This window comes from Lagopus leucura, unplaced genomic scaffold, assembly GCF_019238085.1.
Source record: "Lagopus leucura isolate 7727_CA_CO unplaced genomic scaffold, USGS_WTPT01 Super-Scaffold_100012, whole genome shotgun sequence".
NCBI classification, from domain to species: Eukaryota; Metazoa; Chordata; class Aves; order Galliformes; family Phasianidae; genus Lagopus; species Lagopus leucura.
Window position 1 is genome coordinate 21345625 of NW_024962267.1, and position 27723 is coordinate 21373347.

At 49.4% G+C, this 27723-nt stretch overlaps 2 protein-coding genes across 3 annotated transcripts; one reads left to right on the forward strand and one right to left on the reverse strand.

The window, feature by feature from the left end:
- The first annotated feature begins 778 nt into the window (after positions 1-778).
- Positions 779-12317, forward strand: KMO (kynurenine 3-monooxygenase). Its single transcript, XM_042874710.1, has 15 exons — positions 779-934; positions 3943-4012; positions 5465-5562; positions 6824-6913; positions 7464-7512; positions 8254-8341; positions 8987-9152; positions 9575-9646; positions 10109-10230; positions 11126-11273; positions 11473-11530; positions 11610-11692; positions 11773-11874; positions 11952-12011; positions 12099-12317. The coding sequence occupies exons 1-15, from the start codon at positions 881-883 to the stop codon at positions 12270-12272; spliced, it is 1434 nt and encodes a 477-aa protein (XP_042730644.1). The 5' UTR covers positions 779-880; the 3' UTR covers positions 12273-12317.
- Positions 12318-14619: 2302 nt separating this feature from the next.
- On the reverse strand, positions 14620-25507 carry ITGB2 (integrin subunit beta 2). Of its 2 annotated transcripts, none has more exons than XM_042874708.1 (16): positions 25379-25507; positions 21384-21453; positions 21077-21165; positions 20657-20840; positions 20111-20281; positions 19636-19877; positions 19120-19275; positions 18760-18855; positions 18532-18621; positions 18105-18245; positions 17680-17864; positions 16669-16913; positions 16185-16404; positions 15896-16101; positions 15521-15687; positions 14620-15280 (listed from the first exon to the last, which is right to left on the reverse strand). In XM_042874708.1, exons 2-16 carry the CDS (start codon positions 21448-21450, stop codon positions 15215-15217), a joined length of 2325 nt encoding a protein of 774 aa, XP_042730642.1. In that variant the 5' UTR covers positions 21451-21453; positions 25379-25507; the 3' UTR covers positions 14620-15214. The 2 variants fall into 2 exon arrangements, with proteins under 2 accessions (XP_042730642.1, XP_042730643.1); XM_042874709.1 differs by lacking the exon at positions 25379-25507 and adding an exon at positions 22475-22564.
- Between the last annotated feature and the right edge of the window lie 2216 nt (positions 25508-27723).

The window sequence follows — 27723 nt, forward strand, 5'->3', positions numbered from 1 at the left end:
CCAGTGCCTGACCACTCTCTGAGAGAAATAGTTCTTCCTTGTGTTCCTAAACCTCCTCTGATACAACTTGCGGCCATTGCCCCGTGTCCTGCTCGTTGCCTGGGAGAAGAGGCCAAATCCCTCTACATCACAACCTCCTTCAGTAAGTTGTAGAGTGCATTGAGTTAGGGTGGATTTGTCACCATATGTGTGCCTGGTGATTATGAGTCTGTGTCTGACTGACACCAGTGAACTTGGTCCTGACCTCAAGTTTGTCTCATCTGCACTGAGTTGTCTTCCAGCCTGGGCCCTTTGCTGCCACCATGGGCCTGACCTGCTTACCTTGCCTGGCAGTATGGGCTGGGACTCTGCCCTGCAAGGCCCCCACTTTGCCGGTATTGCACTTGCTCCCTGGTCCATTGCAAGCAACTGGCCCTTACTGCTCCAGAATGTGCAATGGAAAGCTGCACCATTCTTGTGTGAATATTTGGTCTTGCTCTTTCAGGAGAGATGTGTTGTTTCGGGCTGTGCACTGCACATTTTGCAATAAATGATAGTTACTATACATTGGGGTTATGTCTACAGGTTAGACATTACTGGAATAGTGGAGAACTGAATTCCACAATGGCCTTAAGCTTTCTTTAGGTCAGAGAATATGTTATATTTTCAAAAGAGGCTATGCTGAATGGCCCACATTCATTCCAGAGTAGCAGGTCTGCCAGCCAGCCAGGCTAGTGCTCTTGCAGCCTGAGGTGAGAGCTGAGCTTTAACATTAACTAGGGAAGAAAAGCCCAAGCCTGACTCAGCCACCCACATCCTGCTCCCTCCTTGTGGTGAGCACAGCCTGGTGACAGTGAGAGAACACCAGCCTGCCTGCTGCTCACAGCCTGCTGTCACAGTGATGGAGTCCAGCAACGTCCAGGGGAAAAAAGTTGCCATTGTTGGAGGGGGCCTGGTAGGAAATGCAGCTTGTCTACTGTTTGATTGCTGGGAAGTGAGGGAGTGACTGCTCAGCAAAGTTGAGCTTGAATGTGAAGGTCTCTGGAAAGGCAGCTCTACTGCAAGAAGGCTTCTTTGAGCACTGCAGACATAGCCAGGTCTTGCTTCTTAGCTGTGGGCAAGAAAAAATGCAGCCGAATCGCTTGCCTGCACTGCCTTTCCCTTTGTACAATGCTTGCTTGTTTGTAGCTCATTAAATGATTTGGTCTGCAGATTAACAAAATAGTGCCTTCTCTCCTGAGTTCAATGCTCCTTTTAACCCTATTTTTCTTAAAATTATTCTTCTGCCAGATGGCAGATGTTATCATCTGTTGTGCTTTCATTGTAAGAGGCAGCAGGTCTTGTTTGCACAGCTGGGACTTTGTACCAAGAGAAGGGGTCTTCTCTGAGGGCAAGCTTTGCTGCTGAGGTACTGCAGATACCTAAAGGTCCACAAAATACACCCCTTGTTCAGGCATTGCATGTGTGCCATGACAGAAAAACAGTGCACTTCTGGATACTTCTCTTTTCTTTCCTGTGAATGAGTGGAAGTTTTTGAGGGGAAAAACACTCAAGCTGGATTCTGTCCTCTCAGGGCACTTTAGGCAAGACCAGCCACTGGATCTTTCATTGCTTTAGCTGTTTCTGGCTTTAATCAAATCACTACTGTTGAAATACGTTATGAGGACTGAGACTTGGTAAAAGTTAACATAAGAGAAAATGCCTTCCTTTTTCCATGTTCATTTGAGAGAACTTTTCTTCCATTGCTGCCTGCAGGGCTGTCTGTCTTTAAATGACGACTCTTGAAACTCCCACCTAACATTTTGGCTGTTAACTTCTTACTCCCCTGGCTGCTGGAAAAAGAGGAAGACTAAGAGTGTGTGGTTCTGCTAATTTTGACAGCAGTTAATGATAGAAATTTAAAACAAAAGAAGGTACACATTTAAGTGAAAACTGGGGTATGTGCTGTCCTTCTTAAGGTAGCATCTTACTTCTACACAGGTTCAGCTTCCTCCTCCCTCCCCCACTTTTTCCTGAGGAATGCTGCAGCAGTCTGAATTTCACTGAGGAAGATAAATGCAGAATTGCTGAACCACTGAGGTTGGAAAAGACCTTCAAGACCATTTTCGGTCATCTCTGAGAGGTCTTGGAGGACAGGGGAGGTGCCTGAAGACTGGAGGATAGCCAATGTCACTTCGGTCTTCAAAAAGGGCAAGAAGGAAGATCCAGGCAATTATAGGCCAGTCAGCCTCACCTCTGTCCCTGGAAAGGTGATGGAACAGCTTGTGCTGGATGTCATCTCCAGACAACTCAAAGAAAAGGAGGTTATCAGGAGTAGTCAGCATGGGTTCACCAGGGGGAGGTCATGCTTGACCAACCTGGTAGCCTTCTATGATGTTGTCTCTGGCTGGGTGGATGGGGGGAGAGCAGTGGATGTAGTCTACCTTGATTTCAGCAAGGCTTTTGATGCTGTCCCCCACCACATCCTTATAACAAAGCTGAAGAAGTGTGGGATAGATGAGTGGACAGTGAGGAGTGAGGTGGGTTGAGAACTGGCTGACTGGCAGAGCACAGAGGGTCGTCATTGGCGGTGCAGAGTCTGGCTGGAGGCCTGTAACCAGCGGTGTTCCTCAGGGGTCGGTGCTGGGTCCGGTCTTGTTCAACATCTTCATCAATGACCTTGATGAGGGGATAGTGGCCACCCTCAGCAAGTTTGCTGATGATATGAAGTTGGGAGGATTGGCTGACACGCCTGAAGGCCGTGCTGCCATTCAGTGAGACCTGGACAGGCTGGAGAGCTGGGCAGAAAAAAACCGGATGAGGTTTAACAAAAGCAAGTGTAGAGTCTTGCAGCTGGGGAGGAATAATTGCATGCACCAGTACAGGTTGGGGGATGAGCTGCTGGAGAGGAGCTCTGCAGAGAGGGACCTGGGTGTCCTGGTGGATGACAGGTTGCCATGAGCCAGCAGTGTGCCCTTGTGGCCAAGAGGGCCAATGGCATCCTGGGGTGCATTAAAAAGAGCGTGGCCAGCAGGTCGAGGGAGGTGATCCTCCCCCTCTGCTCTGCCCTGGTGAGGCCTCATCTGGAGCACTGCGTCCAGTTCTGGGCTCCCCAGTACAAAACAGACAGGGATCTCTTGGGAAGAGTCCAGCGAAGGGCCACAAAGATGGTGAGGGGCCTGGAGCATATTTCCTATGAGGAAAGGCTGAGTGAACTGGGTCTGTTCAGCCTTGAGAAAAGACAACTGAGAGGGAACCTGATCCAGGTCTATAAATATCTAAGGTGTGGGGGGCAGAATGGCGAGGCCGGACTCTTTTCAGTGGTGAGTGGAGACAGAAAAGGGGAAACCGACATAAGCTGCAGCATAGGAAGTTCTGCACAAATGTGCCTAAGAACTTCTTTAGGTGAAGTGACAGAGCACTGGAACAGGCTGCCCGGGGAGGTGGTGGAGTCTCCTTCTCTGGAGATGTTCAAGACCTGCCTGGATGCCTACCTATGCGACCTGGTGTAGGGAACCTGCTTTGGCAGGGGGGTTGGACTCGATGAGCTCTGGAGGTCCCTTCCAACCCCTGCAATTCTGTGATTCTGTGATTCTGTGATCAAGTTCAGCTGCCATCCCTACCTATTGAGTCCCATCACTAAACCATGTTCCCTAGAGCCACATCTATAGTCTGGAGAGAAGCAAGGGGCGTGCCTGTAGCAGCTTCTGCTGCCCCTGGTTGAAGGGGTTAGCTCTGCTCAGTTACTGATGAGTGTAAACAAGTCCTGTACCTGGTATGTCTATATAATGAGATGTGGTGAGTAACTTCTGTGGTGATGATTTTGGAGACTCTGCAAAGTTTCTCTCTCTAGGAAGAAGTCCTCCAAAGCTCTTGGTCAAAGGATCACCCTGCTGTTCTCTCAGCTGTGGTTTTCTAATGAGAAGGAGAAGCATTTTGGTAGTGCTCTAAAACTTCATGTGTCATTTCCATCTTGTCTTTTAGGTGGGTGCATTAAATGCATGTTTCTTTGCTAAACGAGGTTTCCATGTTGATGTTTATGAAGCCAGAGAAGGTAAGAGCAGCATGAACATTACAGCTTGATTAATAATTTGTGTCCTTTTGCTAGTAACAGTTCTTGAAGAAGCAAAAGAGGAGCTGCATGACCTCACTGAAACTGCAGAGTGCAGAATCTGAAGATGTCACATTCAGAATGCTCTTTTCATTCCTGCACTCTTTAGCTCCTGTGGTTTTGGGGGAAAGAGCTTATTTGAAATGCATTGCCTTGTGTGGAAAGAACTCACTCCTGAGCTACTAAAATTATGCCCTTTTTTATGTCCTTGTCTTGAAGATTGAAAGACTGATTCAAATTATCATCTTTCAAAACTTGGTTTCTGCATTAAAAATAATGGCTTGGTGGCATTGAGCCAAGACTTCTCGGGAAAAAATTCTGTTAATCCTGCAGCATTGCTGTTTGGGCTTAAAGCATTGACCTGATCACAGCTAGCATGGATTGTGCTGAGGAAGGGTGGGAGGTGACAGTGGCAGTGTCTGCAGCCGGAAGGGTTGTCTTGTCAGTGGCTGTATTGAATCCCCGGTCAGCAAGAAGGTTGTCCTTGTCTGCAAGGATGGATGCTGAAGGCGGTCGAGGAGACATAGTCATGGGAGAAACACTGAACAGCACTTTTCCTGCTCTGAGATCCGGCTGTAGCAAAAGGACGACCTGGCAAACAGGATTTGGAGGTGCTGGAGGAATAATAAGCAGCAAGCTTTCAACTTCTGCAGCACTGTGTGGACATGATCCGAAATGTCCCACTCGTATGACCAGAACAAGTGTGCCTACAGCATAGCATGGTGCAGGCCTGTGAAACAAGCAGCTGCTTGCAGTTTCCTCTGGCAGAAGCATCAGCCAACCTCAAGTGAAACTAGCAGGCTGCAGGTTCAGAACAAAAGAACAAATGGTTCTTCCAGCTCTTTGCCAGATGCTGTATGTGCCAGAAGTTTCATGGGTTCAGAAAGCCTGTGGTTAAACAAACTGAAGAAAGCTGCATTCAGCTGCTGCTACAGGGATAACCCTCACTGCCCTCGGAATACTGGAAGCAGCACTACACCTCTATCCTCTTCTGCTGCTACTGAAACACGAAGTAATTCTCATTGCCAGAGAGCACTATGGGTGTTCCTACCTGCCTTCGAGGTGGGTGAACCTTACCCCTCTGCTCGGTCTTGGGGCCTGTGCATATTGCTGAGCATTGCATTGCATGTGTCTTGGGACTGGGACAAGGCCCTGCAACACATGCTGGCTGGGTGGCCAGGGGAATCTGAGCAAAATCTAGGTGGATGTCACAGAAAGCAGCATCCCATATGTGGCAGGAACATCTCAGAACCAAGTTTCTCAGCAGAATACTGCCAAGCTTGTTTCAGGTGGGGGATGTTGGATGGCAGAGACTCACCACTTCCACCCACCGATTCTTGGCCAGTACAGCCCATGCTGGAGGCATCTGTGCAACTAACATCTCTCTCCTCACAGATATCCGGATGTCCAGCTTTGCCCGTGGCAGAAGTATTAACTTGGCTCTGTCACACAGAGGACGCCAGGCCCTGCAGGCCGTGGGGTTGGAAGAGCAGGTACGCTCACTGCTTCTGTAGAATCATAAAATCATAAAATCACAGAATGACTTGGGTTGGAAGGGACCCCAAGGGACTTCAGGTTCCACCCCTCCTGCCACAGGCAGGGTTGCCAGCTGCTAGATCAAGTACTAGACCAGATTGCCCAGGGTCCCATCCAACCTGGTTTCGAACACCTCCAGGGATGGAGCACCCACAGCCTCTCTGGGCAGCTATTCCTGCACCTCAGCTCTCTCTCAGTAATAAACTTCCCCCTGACATCTAACCTAAATCTCCCCTCCTTTAGCATAAAGCCATTCCCCTGGTCCTATCACTACCTACCCGTGCATAAACTTGATTTCTCTCGTGTTTCTAAACTCCCATGAAATACTGGAAGGCCACAGTCAGGTCTGCCCATGGCCTTTTCTTCTCCAAGCTGAACAAGTCCAGCTCTCTCAGCCTGACTTCATAGGAGAGGGGTCTCCACCCTTGGATCACCTTTGTGGTCCTCCTGTGGACCCTCTCTGAAAGTTCCACATCTTTCTTGTGCTGGGGTCCCCACATCTGAATGCAGTACTCCAGCTAGGGCCCCACAAGGACAGAATAGAGGGGGACAATCACCTCCCTGCTGGCCATCCCTCTTCTGATGGAACCCAGAATACCATTGGCCTTCTGAGCTGCAAGCATGCACTGCTGGCTCACACTCAATTTTTCATCATAGAAATGAGATCTCCGTGCTTGAGATGCTGTTAACTTCAGCTGGTGTTGGACAGCCTCTCTTCTGCTCCCTATGCCGGAGAGTGCCAGCTGCTCCAGGCATCCAGGTTCTGTGTGTAGCAGAAGGGCTACCCTTCAAAGGGAACTCCTCCAGTTTCTACCTCTCCTCCCTCCTGCAGGGTGAGGGTAAAGGGGGCAGAATTACGCAGCCTCCCAGAAGAATGCCAGAAGGATGTGATGAAGGGGATGCTTTCCCCTCCAGCATGCCAACATAGTGTCATCAACTCATATCCCAGCACCCAGGTGTCATTTGATGCTATTCCTCCTTCATCCATTCTGCAGCACTTGCCTTCAGTAAAATGTCATGACTTGGTGGGGTCCATAGCCCTGCAAACTTCTCTCCACGTATGTGGCTGGTTGCACAAAGCCAGAGGCAGAGCACAGCAGAGATTGTCCCACCCTGCTCAGAGCACGGTGTTTGGAGGGTGCCATTTGGTGGGTTTTGTCTTGTACTTGGCAGCTCAGCTTCAGTGGGAAAACTAGATTTTCCTCCTTTCTATTCCAGATTGTATCCAAAGGCATCCCCATGCACGCACGGAGAATACACACACCGCTGGGGAAGAAGTACTCTATCCCTTATGGCAAGAAGAACCAGGTACTGGTCTGCACTGCTGTTTTTGTGGTTCTTCATATAGCGCAAGAGATCTCTGAGCATTTCAGTATTCTGTGATGGACAGGTGCATCTTCCAAGGTGGACACAGCAGCATACTAGGAAGAAATGAGGTTAACCTCATCTCAGGATTTCCCCTCTCCCTGCCCTATGAACAGAATTTACTTTATGCATCATCAAATCTGCCACACTTAGGCTGATGTGGCTGTCCATTCATCCAAATCACGCTGTAGAGATCTGTCATTTACTGGCAAACGGAGATCTTGATTCTCCTTCCTCTCTACAAGCTGGTCTCGAGTACAGTCATCACCTCAGTGCTGCTTTGCCAGTCTCATTTAGGTTTCCTCCTTTGGTTACGCACTCTGCACACGTGCTTTTCAATGATGCTGTGAGCAGGCAAGGAATTGCAAGCTGCCACTTGTTTTCACTGTAGCTGTTAATAGGATGTTCTGAGGAGGTGCTTCATTCCCCTTGCTGTGCAAAGTGGCCTTCAGAAATTCTTTCTGATCTCCATTTTTTTGTGTTTTTTTTTCAGTACATTCTCTCTGTGGACAGAGCAAACTTAAACAGAGAGCTGTTAACAGGTAAGCATGTTTGCAAACACTTAAATACCCTGTTTACTAAGAATGTGTGGTTTGACATATGAGTGGTAGGCTTCAACTGAGTGCCTCTGAGTCCCAGGCTCTCTCTGTCTGGGAGTTCTACACAAGCTGGCTCTCAGAAAGTGCACATGCAAACCAGCTGTGTTATTAAGAAGAAAGCAGCAGTAGCACAGTTAGTGAAATCCTATGCTTGTCCTGTCTATCTGAGTCTCCAGTGCACATCATCTCCCAGCATCCACAGAAGTGCAAACAGTAGTTGAGAAATGAACAGAAACAAGGCAGATCTGTTCCAGGTCACAGAGGTGAAGGTCTGTTGTTTGTTCTGTTGTTAGTTACCCACTCTGCAGAGGAGTGATATGGGCAGGAACAACAAATCCTGCATTCTTCCTGCCGTTTTTTCTGTTAAAAAAAACGTACAAAGTCCATCTCCATGGCCATGTTCTTATTGCACACCTGTGCTGGCTAGTGTTGCTGTAGCTGTGGCTGGTGCTTCCCTTTCTCCTCCTGTCTGCAGCAAAAGTATTTTCAGATGTTGACCCTGAGGCCTCTCTGTGGGTGCAGATAACCCCAAGTTAACCAGACTTAACTAAACATTGTCTTACTGTGCTCTCACTTGCCTGCCACTGCTCAGCACAACAGTTTGATGTGGTGATGGCAAAAGTCCCTGTAATTCAGGGATTCTTTGTCAGCACAAGCCTCTACTTGTAGTTTGTCTTTTCACAGCTGCTGAGAAGTACTCCAACACTAAACTGTACTTCGGACACAAGCTAATAGAGTGCAATGCAGAGTTGGGGACATTAATCATTAAAAGGTAACCCCTGTACAAGCCTGGTATGAAGTGCTGTGTTTTGTTATTTCTGCTTAATAATTCATAAAACCTCAAACAATTGAGCAATCTCAATTCAAAACTGGAGTGTTATTGTGGGGTAGACAAAACTTGACATGGCCTTTGCAAAGCAGAGGTGTCAAAGCGGGATTCACGGGGAGGCTGAGAAAGCTGAAATAACTCACTAAGCCCAGAAGGCTGCCAATAGGTGAGCCACATGCCCACTGACCTGTGCAGGAAGTAAACATGCCAGTCTTTGAAGTGCTGGCTTTCAGGATCAGATTGCTCACTAGAAAGAGCAGGAATGGACCTTGGTTTGCAATTGTGTTGAGTTCTGGCCATGCTACTCCATCTACTTGGAGATGGAGGCTCTACACAAGAGCATCGTAACACCAATTGTTCCTTCTGAGTGTCTTGTATAGATCTGGCAGAATTATGCATTTGGCAGTCTGCAGAATAATTACTTGGATGCTGAGCTTTCAGTGAAAGCCATTCTCCCCATATCCTAGAAAATTCATGAGTGCCAGTGGCCAAGGCATTTTTGCAGCAAATTGCAAAAGGCAGGTCCTGGGATGCCAGACTGGCCTGGGATTTATGGCAGGGCTGTTCCAAGGCACTTTCCCATTCCAGGTCTGGCCAGCCACCCCTGGAAGTCACCTACGATCTCATTGTGGGATGCGATGGAGCCTTCTCGACAGTCAGAAAGCAGTTCATGAGGCAAACACGCTTCAACTACAGCCATGAGTACATCCCTCATGGCTACATGGAGCTGACCATACCTCCCAAGGATGGAGACGTAAGTGGGCCTGACCTGGGTCTGCCATGACTCCTCGAGTGTGATGCCCTGTCACCTCTTACAATATCTCTGAGGAACTTGCTTCTCATCCCATTCTCCCAAGGGATGCAAACTTTTCTAGTAGGGACTGTTTTTGGAGTTTCTCTTTCAGTAGTGGGGCCAGGCTGTGAAATCCCAAGAGGCTGCTCTGGAGTAGTGGTGTTCATTTTAGCTCTGAGAGGTCCTGGAGGTTATGGGAACATGTCTATGTGGACAACAGCAATCACAAACCAGCAGATTTTTCCCATCTGCCCTGCTCTTGCCCTTGCTCTGTTTCTCAGTGTAGTACTTGGGGCCCTGAAGTCTTCTGATAAGTGGGACAGCAATTGACCTGCCAATGTGGAGGGAACTTGAGATCCAAGATGATCTTCTTTCTCTTTCAGTTCGCCATGGAACCAAACTACCTCCATATCTGGCCAAGAAACACCTTCATGATGATTGCACTGCCCAATATGGTGATATTCCACAGTCATGGTTCCTTGGGGCTGGGAGGGAGCTTGTGGGGATGAGCTGGCTGTGATGGCAACTTCGTAGTTGGGCTTCAAGAGGAGCCCAGAGAGACCTGCAGCCTGAGCAAGGAGTTCCCACAGCCTAGGGGCACAGGGTAGCAATCCTAGCTAGCCCTGAGCAAGTGACCAGGCTACTTCTCTCTCACCTCACCCACCCAAGACCCCAGGAAACTTGGGGCTGGAAGTACAAACCAGACACAGGAGTACCGAGGTCTGTTTGCCATCCTTTCCTGCTCTGTGCTACAACATCCCATGGGACGTGGGGTGGCTGGATGCTAGAGCACACTGCACACAGTGTCACTGCAATGGCCAGATGGCCAGCAGGCTGGGCATTAAGATGCTGATCCACATGTAAAGTGCTTTTCTTGACTTCTGGACTTCTTTCTAAACTTTCTCCCTGGCTAACAGGACAAGTCTTTCACCTGCACTCTCTTCATGCCCTTTGAGGAATTTGAGAAGCTAATGACTGGCGAGCAAGTACTGGATTTTTTCCAGACCTACTTCCCAGACTCCATCCCCCTCATCGGAGAGTGAGTGTTCCCATGGCCCTTCTTGCTCCTCAATATGGTGACACCATGCTGAGGAACATGCTGGTTCCCCACAAGGTCTTCCTGTGACCCACACTCTCCTTAGGCTGGCAAGCTAGCTGCCTGTGTACACTGCTAGGGGGCTCTTTATGGCCTGTAAGAGAGGAGAACCAAAGAGACCAGGATTTGCATTGCTTCTTTAGTGAGGTAACAGACTTGGCAGCAAAATACAACCCATCCTGCAGTGGTCTGTGAATAAGTTGCACTCCAGTACTATTCTGTATCTTGGAGGCACAACCCAGGTCCTGTCACTGTGGGGAGCAAAACATAGATCACCTCCCACTGCCTTTATATTGCTGTTGAGGTTTTTTGTTGAGGTCAGGAGATGGATTAGGGGTTCGTAAGCCATGATTTTGGTCTTAGAGCAGGGTGAAGAAAGTGGATCTACTAGAGCTGAGGTGCGAGTTGTGTTCTGTCCCAGCAATGTTCCATTCCTAGAGGTGTTCAAGGCGAGGCTGGGTGGGGCCATGGGCAACCTGATCTGCTGCCTGATTTAGTGGTTGGCAACCCTGCCCATGGTGAAGGGTGAACAGTATCAATAGGGCCCCGAGCAAAGCTGATCTCAACATGCTGTACTACATTTGTAGGAAGAGAAGCTATCTGTGTTCACTCCATGTACCTATGGCATGCTTGCTTGAAGTATAGTGGGAAGTTAATGAAAAAGGTATTTGCTCTTTCATGTTTTTCCAGCACAAATATCCTAGTAAACAGGAGCAGTTTTGCATCCTGTAGCAAACAATGCCTACGGCCCCGGCTTCCTAAGCTTGGATGTGGTATGGTTTGCTCTCCCTGTCTCTTGTGGTCCCATCAAGTGAAGTATCTCTTCTTTTGCCTGAAGGCGAGAGCTGAAGCATGACTACTTTTTGCTGCCAGCCCAGGCCATGATATCTGTGAAGTGCTCCTCCTATCACCTCTCTTCCCGCTGTTTGCTGATGGGAGATGCTGCTCATGCTGTTGTGCCTTTCTACGGACAGGGCATGAATGCAGTAAGTTCACAGCTTGCCCTGCGTCATTCAGTCCCCACTTCTTGGGGATGAGCAGCGGGGCCTGGAGGCTCTGAAGATGCGCTCCATGGAATATGGAATGCCAGGGCTGCTAACAGCTACATTAGCTCAGCATCCCTGAGGGCGTTTCTTGTGAATGTGTGACTGCTGCTGCTTATTTAACCTCCAGTATTCCTCCCAGGGCTTCGAGGATTGCCTGGTCTTTGATGAATTAATGGACCAGTTCCACAATGACCTGGGTGAGTGGCATGGCCCAGCCCTCAGAAGCTGAAGGCCCTGCTGGGGAGCTGCCTGCCAACGGCTGCTTTCTTTCTCCAGTTGCCTGCCTCCCTGAATTCTCCAGACTGAGGGTGCCTGATGACCATGCCATCTCAGATTTAGCCATGTACAACTATGTAGAGGTGAGTGACTGGCAGATGAGGGACTGTCTGTGCAGCAGCGTCCTTTCTCCTTCTGGCAGATGATGATCTCTGTGTTGCAGATGCGAGAGCACGTCAATTCGACATGGTTCATTTTCCGGAAGCACATCAACAACCTCCTCCACACCCTCATGCCTTCTACCATCATCCCACTGTACACAATGGTAAGGCTAGAGCTTTGTTCCTCATGGTTCTAGCCTACCATGAGCTGCTCCCCTACCTGCTCATGCAATCTTGACAGGTGACATTCAGCAGAATTCGCTACCACGAGGCACTTCAGCGCTGGAAATGGCAGGAAAAGGTAAGCTGAGAGCCCCGCATCCTGCACAACAGCACTGCTTTGTGCTGCAAGCTCCTGGCAATGCTGACAATATCTTTGCACTCGCAGATAATTAATCGAGGGCTCTTCATCATGGGGGCAGCAGGGCTGGGCGGCACCTACCTGCTCATAAAGAGACTGACACGGGGCTGGTACTTCTTCATACCAAACTTGTGGGGCTGGTGCCATTACATCAGGAATATTGGAAATTTTCCTTTCAGCACCCAAGTGGCACCCAAGTGATAACAGAAGGTTCTGGGGGCAATAAAAGTGAAGGCTGTTGACTCAGCTTGGTGACTTTTTTCTTTGTTGGGATGTGGTCCCTTCTGTCCCCTGCCCCCCAGGGGAGAGAAACTTACTGGGGCACAGGGGGTTCCATTTGCATCTCTGCCTAATTTAAACTGCTTTGTGCCTTGAGTGATGCTGCATGTCATGGGCTGGGCATGGGGTTTGTGTGCAGTAACGGGAAGAATGTGCAGCCTCTAGCCAGAAAGACAGTTGGGATCACTTGGGGCTTCTCAGTCCACCATGGGACTTTGCCAGTATGGCTGACTTCTGCTTGTATCAGAATCCAGTGCCTCCCTACTTTTATCCTCCTCATATGCCTTTGGAACTTTTCTAGTTTCTCCTCTTCAATTTCTCCTTATGAAGCAGCTTAGTAACATGTATCTGTTGAAGAAACATATCCTTGACTCAATGTTGATATTTCTGCCTAAATAAATCAAAAGACATCACAAACTTTGAAAAAATACATTTCTTTTCCTAGAATTTCTGTTTGAAAATTGTATGTGAAACTTATATCCCCTCCCCCACTGTTTGTTGTTGTTGTTGTTTTTGCTTTTCCACCAAGGCACATTTATTTTAACTCCCTTGCTGCCTGAGTGCTGTGCAAGTAAGCACCTGCGCCCTGACTTCCTTACCTCTGGTGCCCCTCACAAGGAGAGGTCCCCAAGCCACTTGTGTGTCAGCTTGTAGGTGTGGGCATATGCTGGCTCATGTGCATGTGCTGGGTAGTGTGCTCCAAGTGTGTGCTCTGCTTACACATGCTGTAGGTCGGGTGAACTTGGGAATGTGAGCTATTTGTGATTTTAAAACAGTATTGGGAAGGTTTTTAGTTGAAAATCAATTTGCTTCCTTTCCCGAAGTGAAGGAAAATAGAATTTATTTATTCTTGATGACAGCTTTAAGAGAAGATGTTCTGGGCCACTGCCTGAAGTCTAGGGGAATTTCACAGCTGCCTGAGAAATACTGTTGCAGGCAGGTCTCCACAGACACTGCCACCAAGCCTTTGGGCTAAAGCAAGACAGGGGGCCTTGAAAGATCCTCTCACATATTTCCTCACCCATTTCCTTCTTTTGTGCATGTCCTAGCACTTGCTTCTGTCTAATTCAATTACTGGTCATGCTTCTTTTTGAAACAATCTGGATCTCTATGCTTGCATCCTTCGTTCAGTTTCCCTAATCATCCTGCAAAGCATGTACAAATTTGTGTTTGTATTGCACAGCTTACACCAGAAATAATACCTGTAGCCACTGATGGGGGAGTTCTCTCACCATGTCCAAGTTAAGAACAGTCTCTGTCTGGGTCCTTGGCAACAAGCACTGCCTAAGAGACCCTGAGCCCTGGTGTCATTGGGCAGCCAGATGCGAGGTGCATGAGAGCTGCACTAGGTCAGGGTCCTCGAATCAAAAACAGCTGCAGGCTGGGAGAGCACTGTGGGAAGTATCAGAGGTGCTTCTGCTCTTCCTCTGCCCCAGGCCCTCAGTCATTGGTGGAGAATGGCTAAGTGGCTCAAACTAATCTATCATCAGACACTGTACAGCCACTCTTGTTTAACGTTTCATGTACGGCTGCCAAAGCACAGCCATTGGTAAGAACTGCTTTGTATCATTTTGTGAGCACTTTCTGGCTTGCAAGGGAGCACCTATCAAGATGCAGCTGGCAAAGTAGAAGACAGTGTGTTTCTTTGGCCAGAATTTCTACAAGCACTGTATCTTGTGGTGGATGCTGGCAGCCACCACAGGAATTTGCTGTAGTTTCTCCAGTGAGTGTTTCAGCTGCTGCCCTAGTGCCTGAGTAGAACAGATGTATTTACTTCATATGTTAATTTTTATTAACTTTAAACATATTCATAAAGCTAACGGAGATTGGACATAAAACTATCTGCAAATTATTCCCAAACTGGAAGCAAGTACACAACTGTACATGTATTTCAAAAGAATGAACCCATAACATAAAAGGAATAAGTAGCTGCGCAGAATTTGAAAAAGCACTGAGCTGGAGATTTTATGTGTGATGCCAGGTCTTTTGCATTGCTGATCCTCAGCAAGTCTGATAGACTCGCAGAGTAGGAAAGAGATCTGGTCCTAGTGGTGGCAGAAGAAGCTATGGTTGAGCTCAAAGCTGCAAGCACTGTTTCACAAATTCAACATCTCTGATGTTGATGTTCCACAATTCAATCTGCTGCTCCTTTGCTTCTTTGCCATGCAGTAGGTTGCGTGGTGGAGGTAAGCAAAGCTCACAGAAGCCCAGGTAGAAATGTGGAGGAGCCCGAGGTAGGTCTAAGAGGGAAGTAACACTGGGGAGCAGCTGATGATTTAAAAATCAGATTCGCTGTTTGTTTTCTGGCTGTCCGTCATTTCTGGGTACAGCAACAAGAGCAGACTGCCCATCTGGAGACCTTTCCTGTCCATTTCAGCAATGAGTAGTTTAGGAACAAGCTGCAAGTGTAACTGTGCAGAGCAGTGCAGCAGGGCATGAAGCAGCCTAGGAGTGGAGCCTGCTGGAGCAGAAGGGAAATAGCGCTTTTGAACTCCTCATTGGGAGAACTTTCTGCACTAAGTCTCTATGGGACTTGGCATCTGAAGGTCCTGCCACAAAGCAGAGCTAGCACCAGGAGCTAGGACAGATGGAAACTGATATGAAGCTGAGTTGAGTTCCTGTTGGTAAGATCTGCTCTGCAGCTCTGTCCGTGACACTGATGTTCCCTCCTCCCACAGTGCAACCAGACAGCTATGTGAGAGAGGACAGGTACTGTGCAGCCCCTCAGCCAGCACCTGGATACTGGTAGTCTCTCGGAAGAAGGGTTAAAAACAACACAATAAAGAAGAGGTGGGAGCCTGAAATTTCCCTGTTTGGCATTTCATTTAGTGGTGGGTCCTAGTGCTCCCAGGCATCACTCTAGTTCATTGCCCATCAAATCTGGGGTTCATGACGGTGGTGGTGGCACTCTTGAACAGGGGATTATCAGCCTGGAGAGAGAAAGGTGAAAGTCTCATGAGATTGTAGCAGACTTTTGGCAGTGTATAACCCATCCTTCCATGACTTTGAAGGACATGGACAGCATTAGCTGCTCCAGGATTGGGCAGTGGGAAGGTCTGGGTCCACCACGCTCTGGGCACTGCCAGTTGCAGTAGCCCCCTACAGAAGATATCTCCACACCCATCCTTCCAGCATCCCCCCTGCATGCAGTCATCCTGATGCTCTCTTACTTCGTTCCACTTGGCCTTGGATTTCTCCTTCTCAAACCTGCGGTATTCTCGGCGGTCGAAGATCTCCATCAAGAGCCGCCAAATCAGCAGGAGCAGGAGGCCAATGAGAGCCACGCCAGCAATGGTGCTGCCTACGATCAGCGGGACGTTGGGAGGCTCTGGGCACTCTGTGGATCAAAAACAGATCCTGTACGTCTGCAGCCCCCAGGAGAGCTGTTGGGGCAGGGGCAGGATGAGTGGGATTCATTGAATCATAGAATCATAGAATAGCTTGGGTTGGAAGGGACATCAAAGATCACCAAGCTCCAACCCCCCCACCCCCCACCATAGGCAGGGCAACGAAACTCCACATTTAATACTAGACCAGTCTAGTACCTTTCTTAGGGTCAACGGTGACGGTGTACATCTCCTCCCCATCATCCTGGGCCATAAAGAAGGAGATCCAGCAGTTCTCAGAGTCCTTCTCTTTGCACTGCCGGCTCCCTGCCTGTGGCTGGTCAGCCAGCTGGATGTTGGTGCAGGCCACAGAGCAGTTCTTTTTCAGTGGCCCACTATTGAAGGACTTGCACTCCACGCAGGAACTGCAACACAGGCAGCTGCAAATTGTCTCTGCAGCGACAGCAGCCCCCATGTCCACCCCACCACTCTGCTCCCCGTCACTCACATGTGCTTGCCGCAGGGTGAAGGGCAGCCAGGGCACTCCTCGCAGAAGGGGGGCTGGTAGCCCCCCCGGCACTGGCAGCGGTTGCAGTGGCAGGAGCCACGCAGGCTGCACTCATTCTGCCGGCTGTTCCTACAGCCATCTGTCGACTTCTTGCATTGGCAGGCACTGCCTTCATACTTGGGTGTGCACTTGCACTCACCGCAGTCACAGCGTCCACGCTCTGTGATGGGAAATGTTTCCAGTCATGGCCCTGTGGAGCACAGGGCTGCCCTCAGAGGGAGCTGTGAGGAGGATGGGGTTGAGGGAGGATGAAAAACAGGAGCTGGTCCCTCTGCCAGCTCTGACTGCCTCTGCTTGGAAGGAGTCCCACACTGGGGCTAGGGCTGCCGTTCCAGGAGGGGTTCTGGGGGGGCAACATGGAAATGCGCTCATGCAGCTCAGACAGTGGGACTATCCCCCTGTATCTGGGCACCCGGTTGCTCACCCTCACCACCGCACAGCGAGCCGTTGTGAAACTCGCAGTTCATGTTGTCACAGTCGCAGAAGGTGCCATAGATCTCCTTGCCGGGCACATCACTGGTGTGGCAGGCACACTGCCCGCACACGCAATCCCCCAGCCCTGAGCAGATGACTGAGCTGTTGTCCTTTCGGCAGCTGCCCTCCAGCTCTTTGCTGGTCCTGCCTTTGGTGTCGCACTCACAGTTCTTTCCCGTGTAGCCCAAATTGCAACTGCCATGAGGGGAGAGGAATGAGACTGGGTCAGCAGCCATGGCGCACACACAGGGCCAGGCTCAAACCTCAACTGAAACAGAAGAGATCTGGGATAGCATTGTTGGAAACAAACGTGTCACCAGGAGTCTGCACCACTGCGTGATGGAGCGAACTCTGGGAGGAGGCCCTTTGGTGGGAGACCTCAGCAGTGCTGCTCTCCATGTTTGTAATACTTACAACACCAAACGATTGCCTGGAAATTATTATGATATTTATAATTTCCAAACCCTTGCCAGGAGATCTGAGTGTTTCCTGAGTAAACAGGCTTTTCCTCTCCCATTCGCTGAGAGGCCTTGAAGCAATAATTACGTTTAAAGATGTACATGAACCGCAGAAGTGAGATTTTTAGAGATTTCCACAGAAAGCTTGGTGTTTGGGCAGACAGATGGTTGAGTGGGTGGAGAGTTGGCTGAATAAAGGGTAGGCAGATGGATGGCTGAGTGGATGCACGTGTGACCTTAGGAAAGGAGCAGAGGATCTACCAGCTGAAGACAGACCTCAGTGTATTCCCTGCTGCCATGAACCTAAACTGCTGCTCCAAAAAGGAAAGTGGATGCAAATGATCAGAGCAAGGCCATGACTGATGGCTCTGCAGGCCCTGGGGTGCTGGGAAGCACCAAGCACAGCAGCAAGCAGTGGACTTGGCTTAGCCTGGCAGCTCTCTCACAGCATCTCCTCAACTCTGGCATTATTTGAAATAGTATTTGTGGAGAACAGCACTCACCTGCAGATCCCACAGACAACTTTGCCATTTCCACCGCAGGCTGTTGGATCAGGCTGCTCTCTGCAGTCGCAGTCACAGATGATGTTCAGGTGCACAGTGAGCGTGTCTGTGAAGCCCAGTGGCCGGATGGTGAAGGACTGGCTTTTGATGCACTCACTTGCTGTGACCTTCACTTTGAAGGTGATCTAGTAGGTGCAGAGTGAGAAGAGGGAAGGGCTAGAGACCATCAGGTAGCTTCAGTAGTAATATAATACTGGCCCCAGAATGAGTGGACACATAACGGAGGATCGTCCTCAGCATTCTGGACATTTCAGGCATTAAATTCACATGAACAAAAAGTCTGGGACAAGAGCTCCTGCTGCTAGACAGAAAAGGCGGGAGGAACCTTGCAAGCTGCTCAGCATTCCTGATTTAGGGAAACATACCTCATCATTGATCTTAACATTGTCACATTGCCCTCTTGCCTCGTTCTTGGCTCCTGTGTTGTTATTGCAGATGGAGTCATATTTGACATCCAGGTCATCTGGCAGGGTGGAGTGGTCCAGGATGATCCGTGAGGAGAGGTTCTGTGAGGGAATGATGGGCAGTTATCCAGAGGAGGGACTGAAGCATGGAAATGTGGAATTACTTCCCCCAGCCCAGGGGAGAAGGATAGGGTGAGCCACAGGACATGGTCTCAGCTGACTGCGGTAGGGCAGGAAATGTGGCATCAGAGAAGTGGCAACCTCTTGCTGGTTGTGGGTAGAGTCCCATCCTCAAAGTCCCAATCTCACCTGCTCTCAGATGATGATGACACATGACATGAACTTTTCTCCACCAAATAGGCAAAATTAGTTCTCACCCAGCACTTACATTGTAAGCCACCTGAATTAGTTCAATGATGTTACTGGAGTCCTCATTCAGCTCCCCTACTGCTGACTTTGGGATCATTTCACTGAGTTTCTGCCAATGGAGAACAAAGGAATTAGATGTCCCCACCATGTGATAGCAGTGGCACCACATGGTGGTGATACAGCAGGACATAGCAGGACATGCATGTGTCACCTCAGGAGGTACCTGGACCAGCCAAAGTCTACTTACTTTGTAAACATCCACCATCTTGCTCGTGACAGCAAAAATGGGCTGAATATTGTTTTCAGCAAGTTTCTGGACCAGCTGGCCAACAGAAGGGTAGTCCTGTGTGAGAAGAGCAGGCTGATAGAGTTGCTGTAAGGAAGACCTTCCAGAACACCCCAAACAAGTCAACACCTGATACAGAGGAGTTTTCACTCCTCAGAGACACCTGAGGCAGCAGCATCTCTGCTTGCATCCATCACCCCCCCCACCCTGGATTGTCTCCTGGGCCCTCATGGGGGCTGTAAGCAATTACTGTGGAGTTGCCCTATGGGCTAAGGGTACAGAGCCACTGAGCAAACCTTAGAACAATGCCAGAGTACTTACAAACTCATTGCTTTTTTTGTACATGTTGTCCTCCAAGTGGCACTGGCCATCGTTGGGGGTCAAAATGCCCCCGAGCCTGCCATCACCAGCAAAGTGGAAGCCATCATCAGTTGCATACACCAACAATCGGGTCACATTGCGCCAACCAATCAAGTCCTGTAATGATATGGACAGCACTGAGACCTGTCCACAAATGGGGCTGGGGTGGTGCTGCCTGGGCACGGTGCAGTCACTGATGGATATCACATCAGCCTCAACAAGGGCCAGAGAGCATGGAGGAATGTTCCTGAGGTCTCGAGTGAGGAAGCTCAAGGGTAAGATGCTCTCTTGTATTCAGGCAAATCAGGACTTCTAAATGGATTACAGGCTTGAAGCTACATGATGGGCACCCACGACCTGCTCCAGGAGGGACAGAGCCAGCTCCTGAGTGGAGGAGCCATGAGCAGAGGCAGCAGCCATCATGCCTGCAGATGCAGGGAATGGGGGACACATGAAGCCACCCTGTTGGGTACTCACTCCACACACTGCTGCCTGCATCATGGCATCCAGCCCCCCTTCTGGGGCATCCAGGTTCCCTGAGATGAACTGCTTCCCCACTTCACTCTCGAACTTCTCAGCATTATCAGTCAGTGAGAGGATGTGCTTGAAGGCGAAGGGAGGCTGGCAATTACTGTCCTTGTTGGGGCAAGGGTTCTTCAGCTTCTCAGGGTGTGTGTTGACAAAAGGCAGTACCGTCTTGTCCACAAAGGAACCAAAACCTAGGATGCCCAGGACCATGGTGTTAGGGAAGGAAGAGGCAGGGGTTGACAGGTGTCCTGATGGCACCAGGCATGGACAGCCTCCTGGCTCCTGCATGGGGAGCCAAGTACTTGTCTACATCCCTTGCTCCAGCACACTGCTTCATACTGCCTGCATCCTGCATTTTGTTTTGTCCACTGGCCTCACTGCTCTTCCCACTGAACAGCTGGCCCTGTGCTGGAGGCAGGCTCACCTATGCGGCGAGAGGGTGTGGTGCTCTCCAGGGCTCTAAGCAGTTGTCCTCCCAGCTTCTTCACATTCTCTAGGTCATCCAGCATGGAATAGGAGAGGTCCATGAGGTAGTAGATATCAATGGGGTACCCTGTGGCACGGCGAAACTTCACATCAAATTCAGCAGGCTCCCCTGTGGGATAGGGACACCAGGTTCAGCCACTGTGCTGTGGATCATTCCTGCCCCATTGCCCACCGCACACTGGGATCTTTCTTTGGGAGAAAATGGGAAGGAAACATGCCACTGCATCCCAGCACAGCTACAGGCTCCATCCTTATCCCCCTGAAGTGTCTCCCACCCTCACATCTTCATTAGAGCTTTCCTTCAAGATTTTTCAGCTCCTATGAGGTCCCTTGCGTCCCCTGCAAGGTCATCTCTTGCCAACAGCCTATTCAGTTCGAAGAAAGGGTAAAAATCACATGCAACAAACATTGGCCAGCTTCAGCTGCTATCCAGCTGAGTGTGGGGATGGACAGAAGGTTATTAGCAACAACATAGGAATCGTACTTATCCTCAGCTTCAGATGGACCTCCTGGGGAGTCAGCTGTATCTTATTGCTGAACGCACTGTCCTGCATCCTTTTGATTTCATTGACAGGAAACTCAATCTCATTTTCTGGGCATCCCCTCTGCTGCAGCTGCTCTACGGTGTCGCAGCGGTTGGAGTCTGGCTCACCAGTTTTGGTGAAATTCTGTGTTGCAACATCAAACAGAAAAATCAGAAGGGCAGGAGGTAAGTGAACCCAATGGCCCATCCCAAACCAGCTCTGCTGGGATTCTGGGATATCAGTGGAGTAAGGAAGGCTGAAGTTCTCCTGGTCTCGCCCAGCAGAGAGGACACAAAGCCCTGCTGGGACTGTCTACCCACTGGCAGGATGGCTGTCCCACTGCCCTTTTGCTGGTAGCATGTGAGGCTACCAGGACCTACCAGCTTCTTGCACCAGGCGCAGCCAGGGCCAGACTGGATGCAGTTCTTGCATGTCCCCACCTTGATCTTGGGACACTCTGCGGCAAAGGCTGGAATGTGGAGAGGATGGGTTTGAAATGGGGGAACAGGACCAGTCTGCACCAGAGACAGTTGTGGGGTGCTCAGGCTCCCAGCAACAGACACCCACCCTGCATGGCTCTCAGTGCCACATGTAGTGCAGTGTTGGGTATTTTCCCACTCCAGCACTGTCTCAGTGACCACATGAGGAGTTGGGGAAAGGCAGGGATGAAGGGTAGGTGGGGCTCACCTGTTGTCAGCAGCAGCAGAAGCACCCAGGTCACTGCTGGCAGCCAGAGGCAGCAGTCACGAGGCATTTTCTGCAAGAGGAAAGGCACCCCTGTCACTTCAGCCTCAGGGAAGGGAGCCTCCAAATCCCACAGAAAGCGTCTGCAGAGATGGTGGCACTGAGTGGATGTCTCCATCCTACAGCAGGGCAGGTCCTGAGAGCATGATCCCAATTGACAGCTCACATGCTCTTAGAAAAATATATTGTTATCCAGCTAAACATTGCTTTTGGGCTAAACATGAAAGTCAGCAGAGCAACAACTGGCACTGCATCAATACACCTTCAGCTGAACTGCTACGTAGACTGATGTGATATTTATCCAGATTCTTCTGCATCTATTTTTGTGTGTGTATGTAATACAGAAAGGCGTGGTCCTGGAGCAAAACCCAACAGATCTGGCCTTACAACATAGGTGTATTTGGGGATGTGAGAAAAGAGGAAATTGTTAAAAGAGGAAAAAAGAGGGGAAAAAAGTGTGGAGGAACAGTGAATATTTCTGTTTTCAGCAATAATAGATACAACATCAAAAGGATGTGTCATTGGTTTTGAAATGGCTCTTTTGCCGCCCTGAGCAATCAGACAGCTCCTCCCTGGTTCCTGCCAGTGCTGCGGAGCACCATCAGCCTCTCCTTAGAACCTGCCAGACTGAGCGGCTGAGGGCAGGAAGGAAGCAGCAAGGGAAATGCAGAGAAAGCACCAAACCCAGAGCAGTAAATATAGCTGCTCAGAGCTGCTCCTGGCACAAGGATGTGTCTGCAGGTTGTCTGCTGCTGTGAGGCAGCAGACAAGTCAAAGGGTGACAATGATCAGAAAGATCAGATGCTAAGGAAGATAAGATGGGTGTCATTTTGTGACAACTGCGCAGTGGGGTTTGATGCCTGGTTGTTCTGTGAACTTGGAGGTGTCACAGGGCTGCAGCAGCAGAGTGCAGGCTGTCAGGATGTGAAGATCTGCAGCCTTAAGAGGTGACAACCTCAGAGCTGAGCTCCCCAGCAGTGCTCTAGAGGCAGCCACCTCTCTGCACAGACAGGCAGAGGCGACTCTGTGCTCACCTGGTCGTGGTGGCAGAGCCTAGGATTCTGCTCTGCTGTGCCATTTTGTGATGGGGCTGCAGCTCCATCTTTGCCTGTGACCATGCCCACTGCATCTCTGTGGGCACTCCACAGGTGACTGGGCCCTGGGGGCAGGTGCAGAAGGAAAACCCTCAGTGTTCACACAAGCTAGCTCTGGCTGGGTTTCATACTGGGTTAATGGGTTTCATTTTTTTTAGCTCTTGCCTGTCTCTAGTGGGACTCCCAGTTCCAGCGCTCTCATTCTCACAGAAGTCCATAACTGCATGTGGACATGTGCCCTTTGCACTCATTTAGGCTAGAAGGGAGCCATATAAGCCACAAGATTAGCCATGGACTGAGGCCCTGTGAGCTTGTGCTTCGCTTGCTGGAGATAGTTGGTTCATACATACACAAAACGGAGTAAGTTTCCAATTACAACAGGATTAAAAATACCTCCCAGACCCCAGAAACACACTCAATATAAGCCCAGCTCTGTTTGATAATGAGTTCTGTACTATAGGGTTTATTTAGTGGGCTGGATTTTGGTGCCCTTATAATGCTAAAAGTCGTTTCTTTCCCCACAGCAGGGGTGTAAAACACACCCTGATGCTAGGGGACTGCAGCAGCAGAAAGCTCACTACTTCTTTTTCTTCTGCTGCAGAAGGAAATTATTCACAGCTAGGTGGGTGGATGAGCATGTATGTGATGTAGGGTGACTTTCAAAGGAAACAAATAGGGCTTCTGCTTTTGTCTGCCTCCTCACAGTACTAAGAGAAAGGGAAAACAGGTTTTCTGTCTGACTTGGTACTAGCAGAGCCCAGGCAGAGACCCTGCAGTTTTCTCCATTCGCTCTTGCCATCCATTTGGCTCAGTGTCAGACTGACACTGCTAGAGGTGCACTGCTCCCAGCTGTGCTGTGCCAGGGAATGGTTTGCCTCTCACAGCAAGCAGAGGGATGCACAAAGCCCACCACCCTGTCTGCAAGCTGGGATTTATAAATAGGGCTGAAGGGGAAGTGTCGAAGCTGTTTCATTGCTATAAATAAGATGAGAGTTCAACAGCAGAAATGGGTCTTGCAGTCTGTTAGCCACAACTCTCCTTTGCTGCTTTGCTAATTATCTACTTCTTGCAAAATGGGAGGACATTTTCCTGTGCCCAGTATCCCTGAAGGACTCTTGGCATGCTTGCATCATCTGCCTGTAACAGTGAGGCTGCCATCCACAGGGTGTAAATGAGCACCATAGGGCACAGCAAGGCAGGGAGGTGCGTATCACTTGGCTTGTGGCTGTTCCTTCTTTCACTTAGTTTGGTGTTATGGGTAATTCCCATCAACGTAGACATTCATCGAGAGGGCTAGGACTGGCTGAGACACTGAGGCACTTCCTCCATGCAAAATATGTATGTGCAATATATATATACGTATGTTTATATATAGGTATGTATGGGTATAGATACACACACATCAATAACAGTAGCTTTGCAGGGTCTGCCTGCATCATCTCTATCTTTAAACATCTATCTATCTATCTAAAAATATATATTTATAGAAAGGTAGATACAGGTATACAAAAACAGCCTTGCAGGGTCTGTCCCAGTCACTGAACGCAGCCTCCTTCTGTCACTGGTGCAAACATCCTGTTGCATCTGCTCTAGGCTAAGCAGAAACCATTTAGGACAGAGAAGCTGTTCTTTGTTTCTCCGGTGCTTTGTATGAAGACTCATGGCTAGCATCACCCATTTGACAGTAGCATAGTGAAGTGGTATGCCTCCTGCCTGCAGCACCAAACTGCAAAAGTGGGAGATTTCCAGCTTCTCGTGCTTCATTCAAGAAAGTAGGTCCTGCACCGTGGTCACTAGCACACTGAGTTTAGTTACAATTCACTATAAAACCACTGAGCAAAGCAGGATGTGACAATAATGGTAACGAAATGTAACATAGCTTTCCCACACTTTTCTGCAGAGGAACTAACACCTATGTCAGCCACAGGGCTCGACATCTCTGTTCATGCATTTGCTTTTCATCTCCCTGTGAGACAAGGAGCCAGACCTTTAAAAATCATCGAAAATGAAGGTCTGTCTGCTTGAGAATGATTCAAAAGCAAACAGCAGTTCTCTGGCTTCTCCATCACATGTGGGTTTTACTTCACAGGACCTACGCTTTCCCACTGCTGTGTTAGCAAGCAAACTTTTTTTTGCCTTAGAGGCTTAACAAAGGACTTGCTTTCTGCAGGGAAAGTTTGCATGCATCCTTTGCTGTATTCCTTGCTTCCACTATGCATCTTCTGAGGTTTTTTGCAGAGTGTAATGCACACAGAGAGAAATGAAGGGGAAGAACAGAGTCTTGCTCCACTGCCCTAGCTCTTCTTCCAGCCCTTCCCCATTCCACAGAGGCAAAGGCATCCTCATCTAGCATGCCACAATGGGACAGATTGCTTGCACCAATCAACCCCTTATCACAACAAAGCTGAGGCTGTTTCTGGCCACAAGGTCTGACATGCTCAGATAATATCCTTGTGCCCATGTGCTGGAGGTGACACAGCACTAGGCAGAAATTGCTGCAACCCTCAGCTGCCATTTTGGAGGATGCAACAGGAGCACTCTGGGCCCCTGCTGCTTCCCAAGCCCACAGGTGGATGAGGAAGAATTTGGGGCCTGAAACCCTCCTCTAATAACTGACTGCACTTCCTGGCTCACTCCTTCCTCTGAAAGCAGAAATGCACAGATGAGGCAAGTCTGCTTTTGGGAAGGCCACATGCCAGGCTGCAGCATGCCAAAGGACTCACCTTGCACAAACCTGGATCAAGAAGCACAAAACAAATTCATGGAATCCCCATGGCTATGAAAGTCCTTAGTTGCCCATCCACCTTCCAGAAAGGATGTGCACAAAAGTGAAAGAGTACTCACCTCCCATCAAGCCTTTCCTTTGGCTCCTCTTCTGGAACTGCAGTGAGGCTGGAAGCCCTCTGGCTGCGCTGCCTAGCTGGGAGCAGCCGCTGAGAATCAGGAGCTCTGGTGCAAGTTCTTCCTCCTTCTGTCTCGTGCTGGCTGAGCAGAAAGGAGGAAGCCAGAGCAGTGGTTTGTGGGCGGGCGCCTTCCCCTAAACCCAGACAGCCCTATGCACCAAAGCCAAAGCTGAACCCTATCTGCCTGGGTACCTGCCCAAAATACCTTCCTCTGCCCACTTTGACCTCCAACAGCACTGCCAGGCAGGCAGATGAGGCCAGCTCTGGGGAATCTGGAAAACTGGTGCCTTGGGGAGATGCTAGTACCCTCAGCTCTGGAGGCAGGGAAGCCAACTCTCCCCTCTGGCCCCAGTCTGGCTGTGGTGCTTTTGTTTCATAGGCAGGCTGTTGCAATGGGCAGGTCCTTCACACTCAACAGAGGATGACAGCGCTGCTCTTGACATGACACAGCTTGGGGGCATGCGGTTTTTTGAGCCTTCAGATTTTGCCATGCAGGCTGTGGTTTCCCCTCCTAGCACACCCCAAGTAGAGAGGAACTGGCTCCAGACAACTCCCTCTTAACCTTTTTAAGGCACTAAACTGAAAAACACATGGCATATTAGATTTTTTTGAGTGACAATTAACTTGGGACTTGTTATTTGCTTTGCAGGTTGAAGAGGCCCTATCAGACAGTCACCAGTGAGCCTTCACCTGCTGACCCAAGCACTCCAGCGCTGGCAGCTCATCAGCCAACGCTGTTCACTGCATGCACAGCCAATGCATGGTCACTCCTTGCTGATGGGTAAAAGCGGCCTCAAAAGAATCAAGTCAGGGCTGGAGAAGACAGCTCCAGCTGTGAGGCTCCAGCTGCTTGAAAATTTCACCTCTCATACTTCCCGATTTGAGCACAACTTCCACTTTTTAAAGGATATCTTCTTATTTCTACATCTGATTTCTTCTAGCTGCTGCGGTTTAACTCTGCTGTGGGAGGGTGTCCTGTGAGGGCCTGTATGTGTGTGATTACAGCCCACCACTACAGAGTCATAGCGCTCTCCAGTCCGTTTCAAGGTTTTAACCATTCCATGTGACTTTAACAGACATCTTTATTTTGACTACTTATATTTAATTATGTTTCCACCAGCACGGATTGCTCCTTTTCCCCTTCCTGGCTATGGTTTTTGCAGGATCTCTCTCCACCAGCTGGGGCCAGGCTCCACCATGAGCTAGCAGCAGGTGTTGCCTCTGGCCCACTCCCACCATGTAGTGTTGGTGGTCAGAGAGGTTGTCTTGGTGCTGTGCTCCCCAGCAGCACTCCCCAGTCTACAGCAAGGCAACCAAACTCTTCCCAGTGACATTTTCTACACCTGACAAATGTTATATGTTCCCTAACATCCTCAAGACCTGGCATCAAGACCTTGCCTGCTGCCATACTGCAGATCAGACCCACCACTACTGGTCTCCCTGGCTTAGCTTCCTCCTCATTTTCCTGCACAGCAAAGTCTCACAGATGTTGTTTTGGGAAGCACACGTGAGCAGCGGTGACTGCTTTCATGTTGAGCTTGGCAAGTGCTCATTCCCTGTCTGCATGCCAAAGGTGAGCAAGGATCTGGCAGAAGAAAATGGGCACCACTCACTTGGTGGTGGGAAGTTTCTGTTTGAGAAAGCTGCTGCTGGTGAGCACTGCATGTATGATGGTGTTTTCTGTGATTTTGAAAGAAGAGAACCACAAAAGGGAAAATGAAGCCCAGCTGCCAGCAGAAACAGCACAGGGAGGTGCTGTGCCACCCACACTGGGGTGCCAGGCCCAAGGGAGCAGAGCAGTGCCTGGATGTCCTGGTTTTATGATTTTGTTATTGGTATTCCACATCATAACATAATGCACTGGTAATTAAAGAGTTAATGTTACAGTTCCGTGGACTGCTGATTTTCTGGGTACCTGGTTCTCAGAAGAAAAGGAGAAGTACATACCCCTGAGGGGGCTTTTGTTTCCATTTTCCATTCAGAGGGAAAAATAAAACTGCTCACAGACCGTGAATCGTCTCCTTCTCCTTTCAGCTCATCTCTGCGTGCCTGCTCCCTAGCTATCTCACCTTCAGCATTAGAATAAAGTCTTAGGTTTCAGACTCTCTCTCTCTTGTTTTATTTGATTTATTAGCCTCAATTCCTATTATATGGTGTTATGTTATCTTGCATTCTGGTATCTTATTTAGTAAATTAGCTTTCCTCCTCAGATTGTTGCCACTGTTTTGTCTTTAGGTCCATCTCCCATCTCCCTACCCTTTCCCCTTTTCCTTTTTCTCCCTTCCC

Excerpts from the sequence above, each read along its gene's own strand:
- KMO (XM_042874710.1), top strand. The coding sequence starts at position 881 with ATGGAGTCCAGCAACGTCCAGGGGAAAAAAGTTGCCATTGTTGGAGGG. Across the intron at positions 935-3,942 it reads CCATTGTTGGAGGGGGCCTG|GTGGGTGCATTAAATGCATG; the intron begins GTAGGAAATGCA and ends CTTGTCTTTTAG. Across the intron at positions 12,012-12,098 it reads GCTGGAAATGGCAGGAAAAG|ATAATTAATCGAGGGCTCTT; the intron begins GTAAGCTGAGAG and ends TTGCACTCGCAG.
- ITGB2 (XM_042874709.1), bottom strand. The coding sequence starts at position 22,558 with ATGGTCACAGGCAAAGATGGAGCTGCAGCCCCATCACAAAATGGCACA. Across the intron at positions 21,454-22,474 it reads GGCTCTGCCACCACGACCAG|AAAATGCCTCGTGACTGCTG; the intron begins GTGAGCACAGAG and ends TTCCTCTTGCAG. Across the intron at positions 19,878-20,110 it reads CACACCCTCTCGCCGCATAG|GTTTTGGTTCCTTTGTGGAC; the intron begins GTGAGCCTGCCT and ends TGGGCATCCTAG.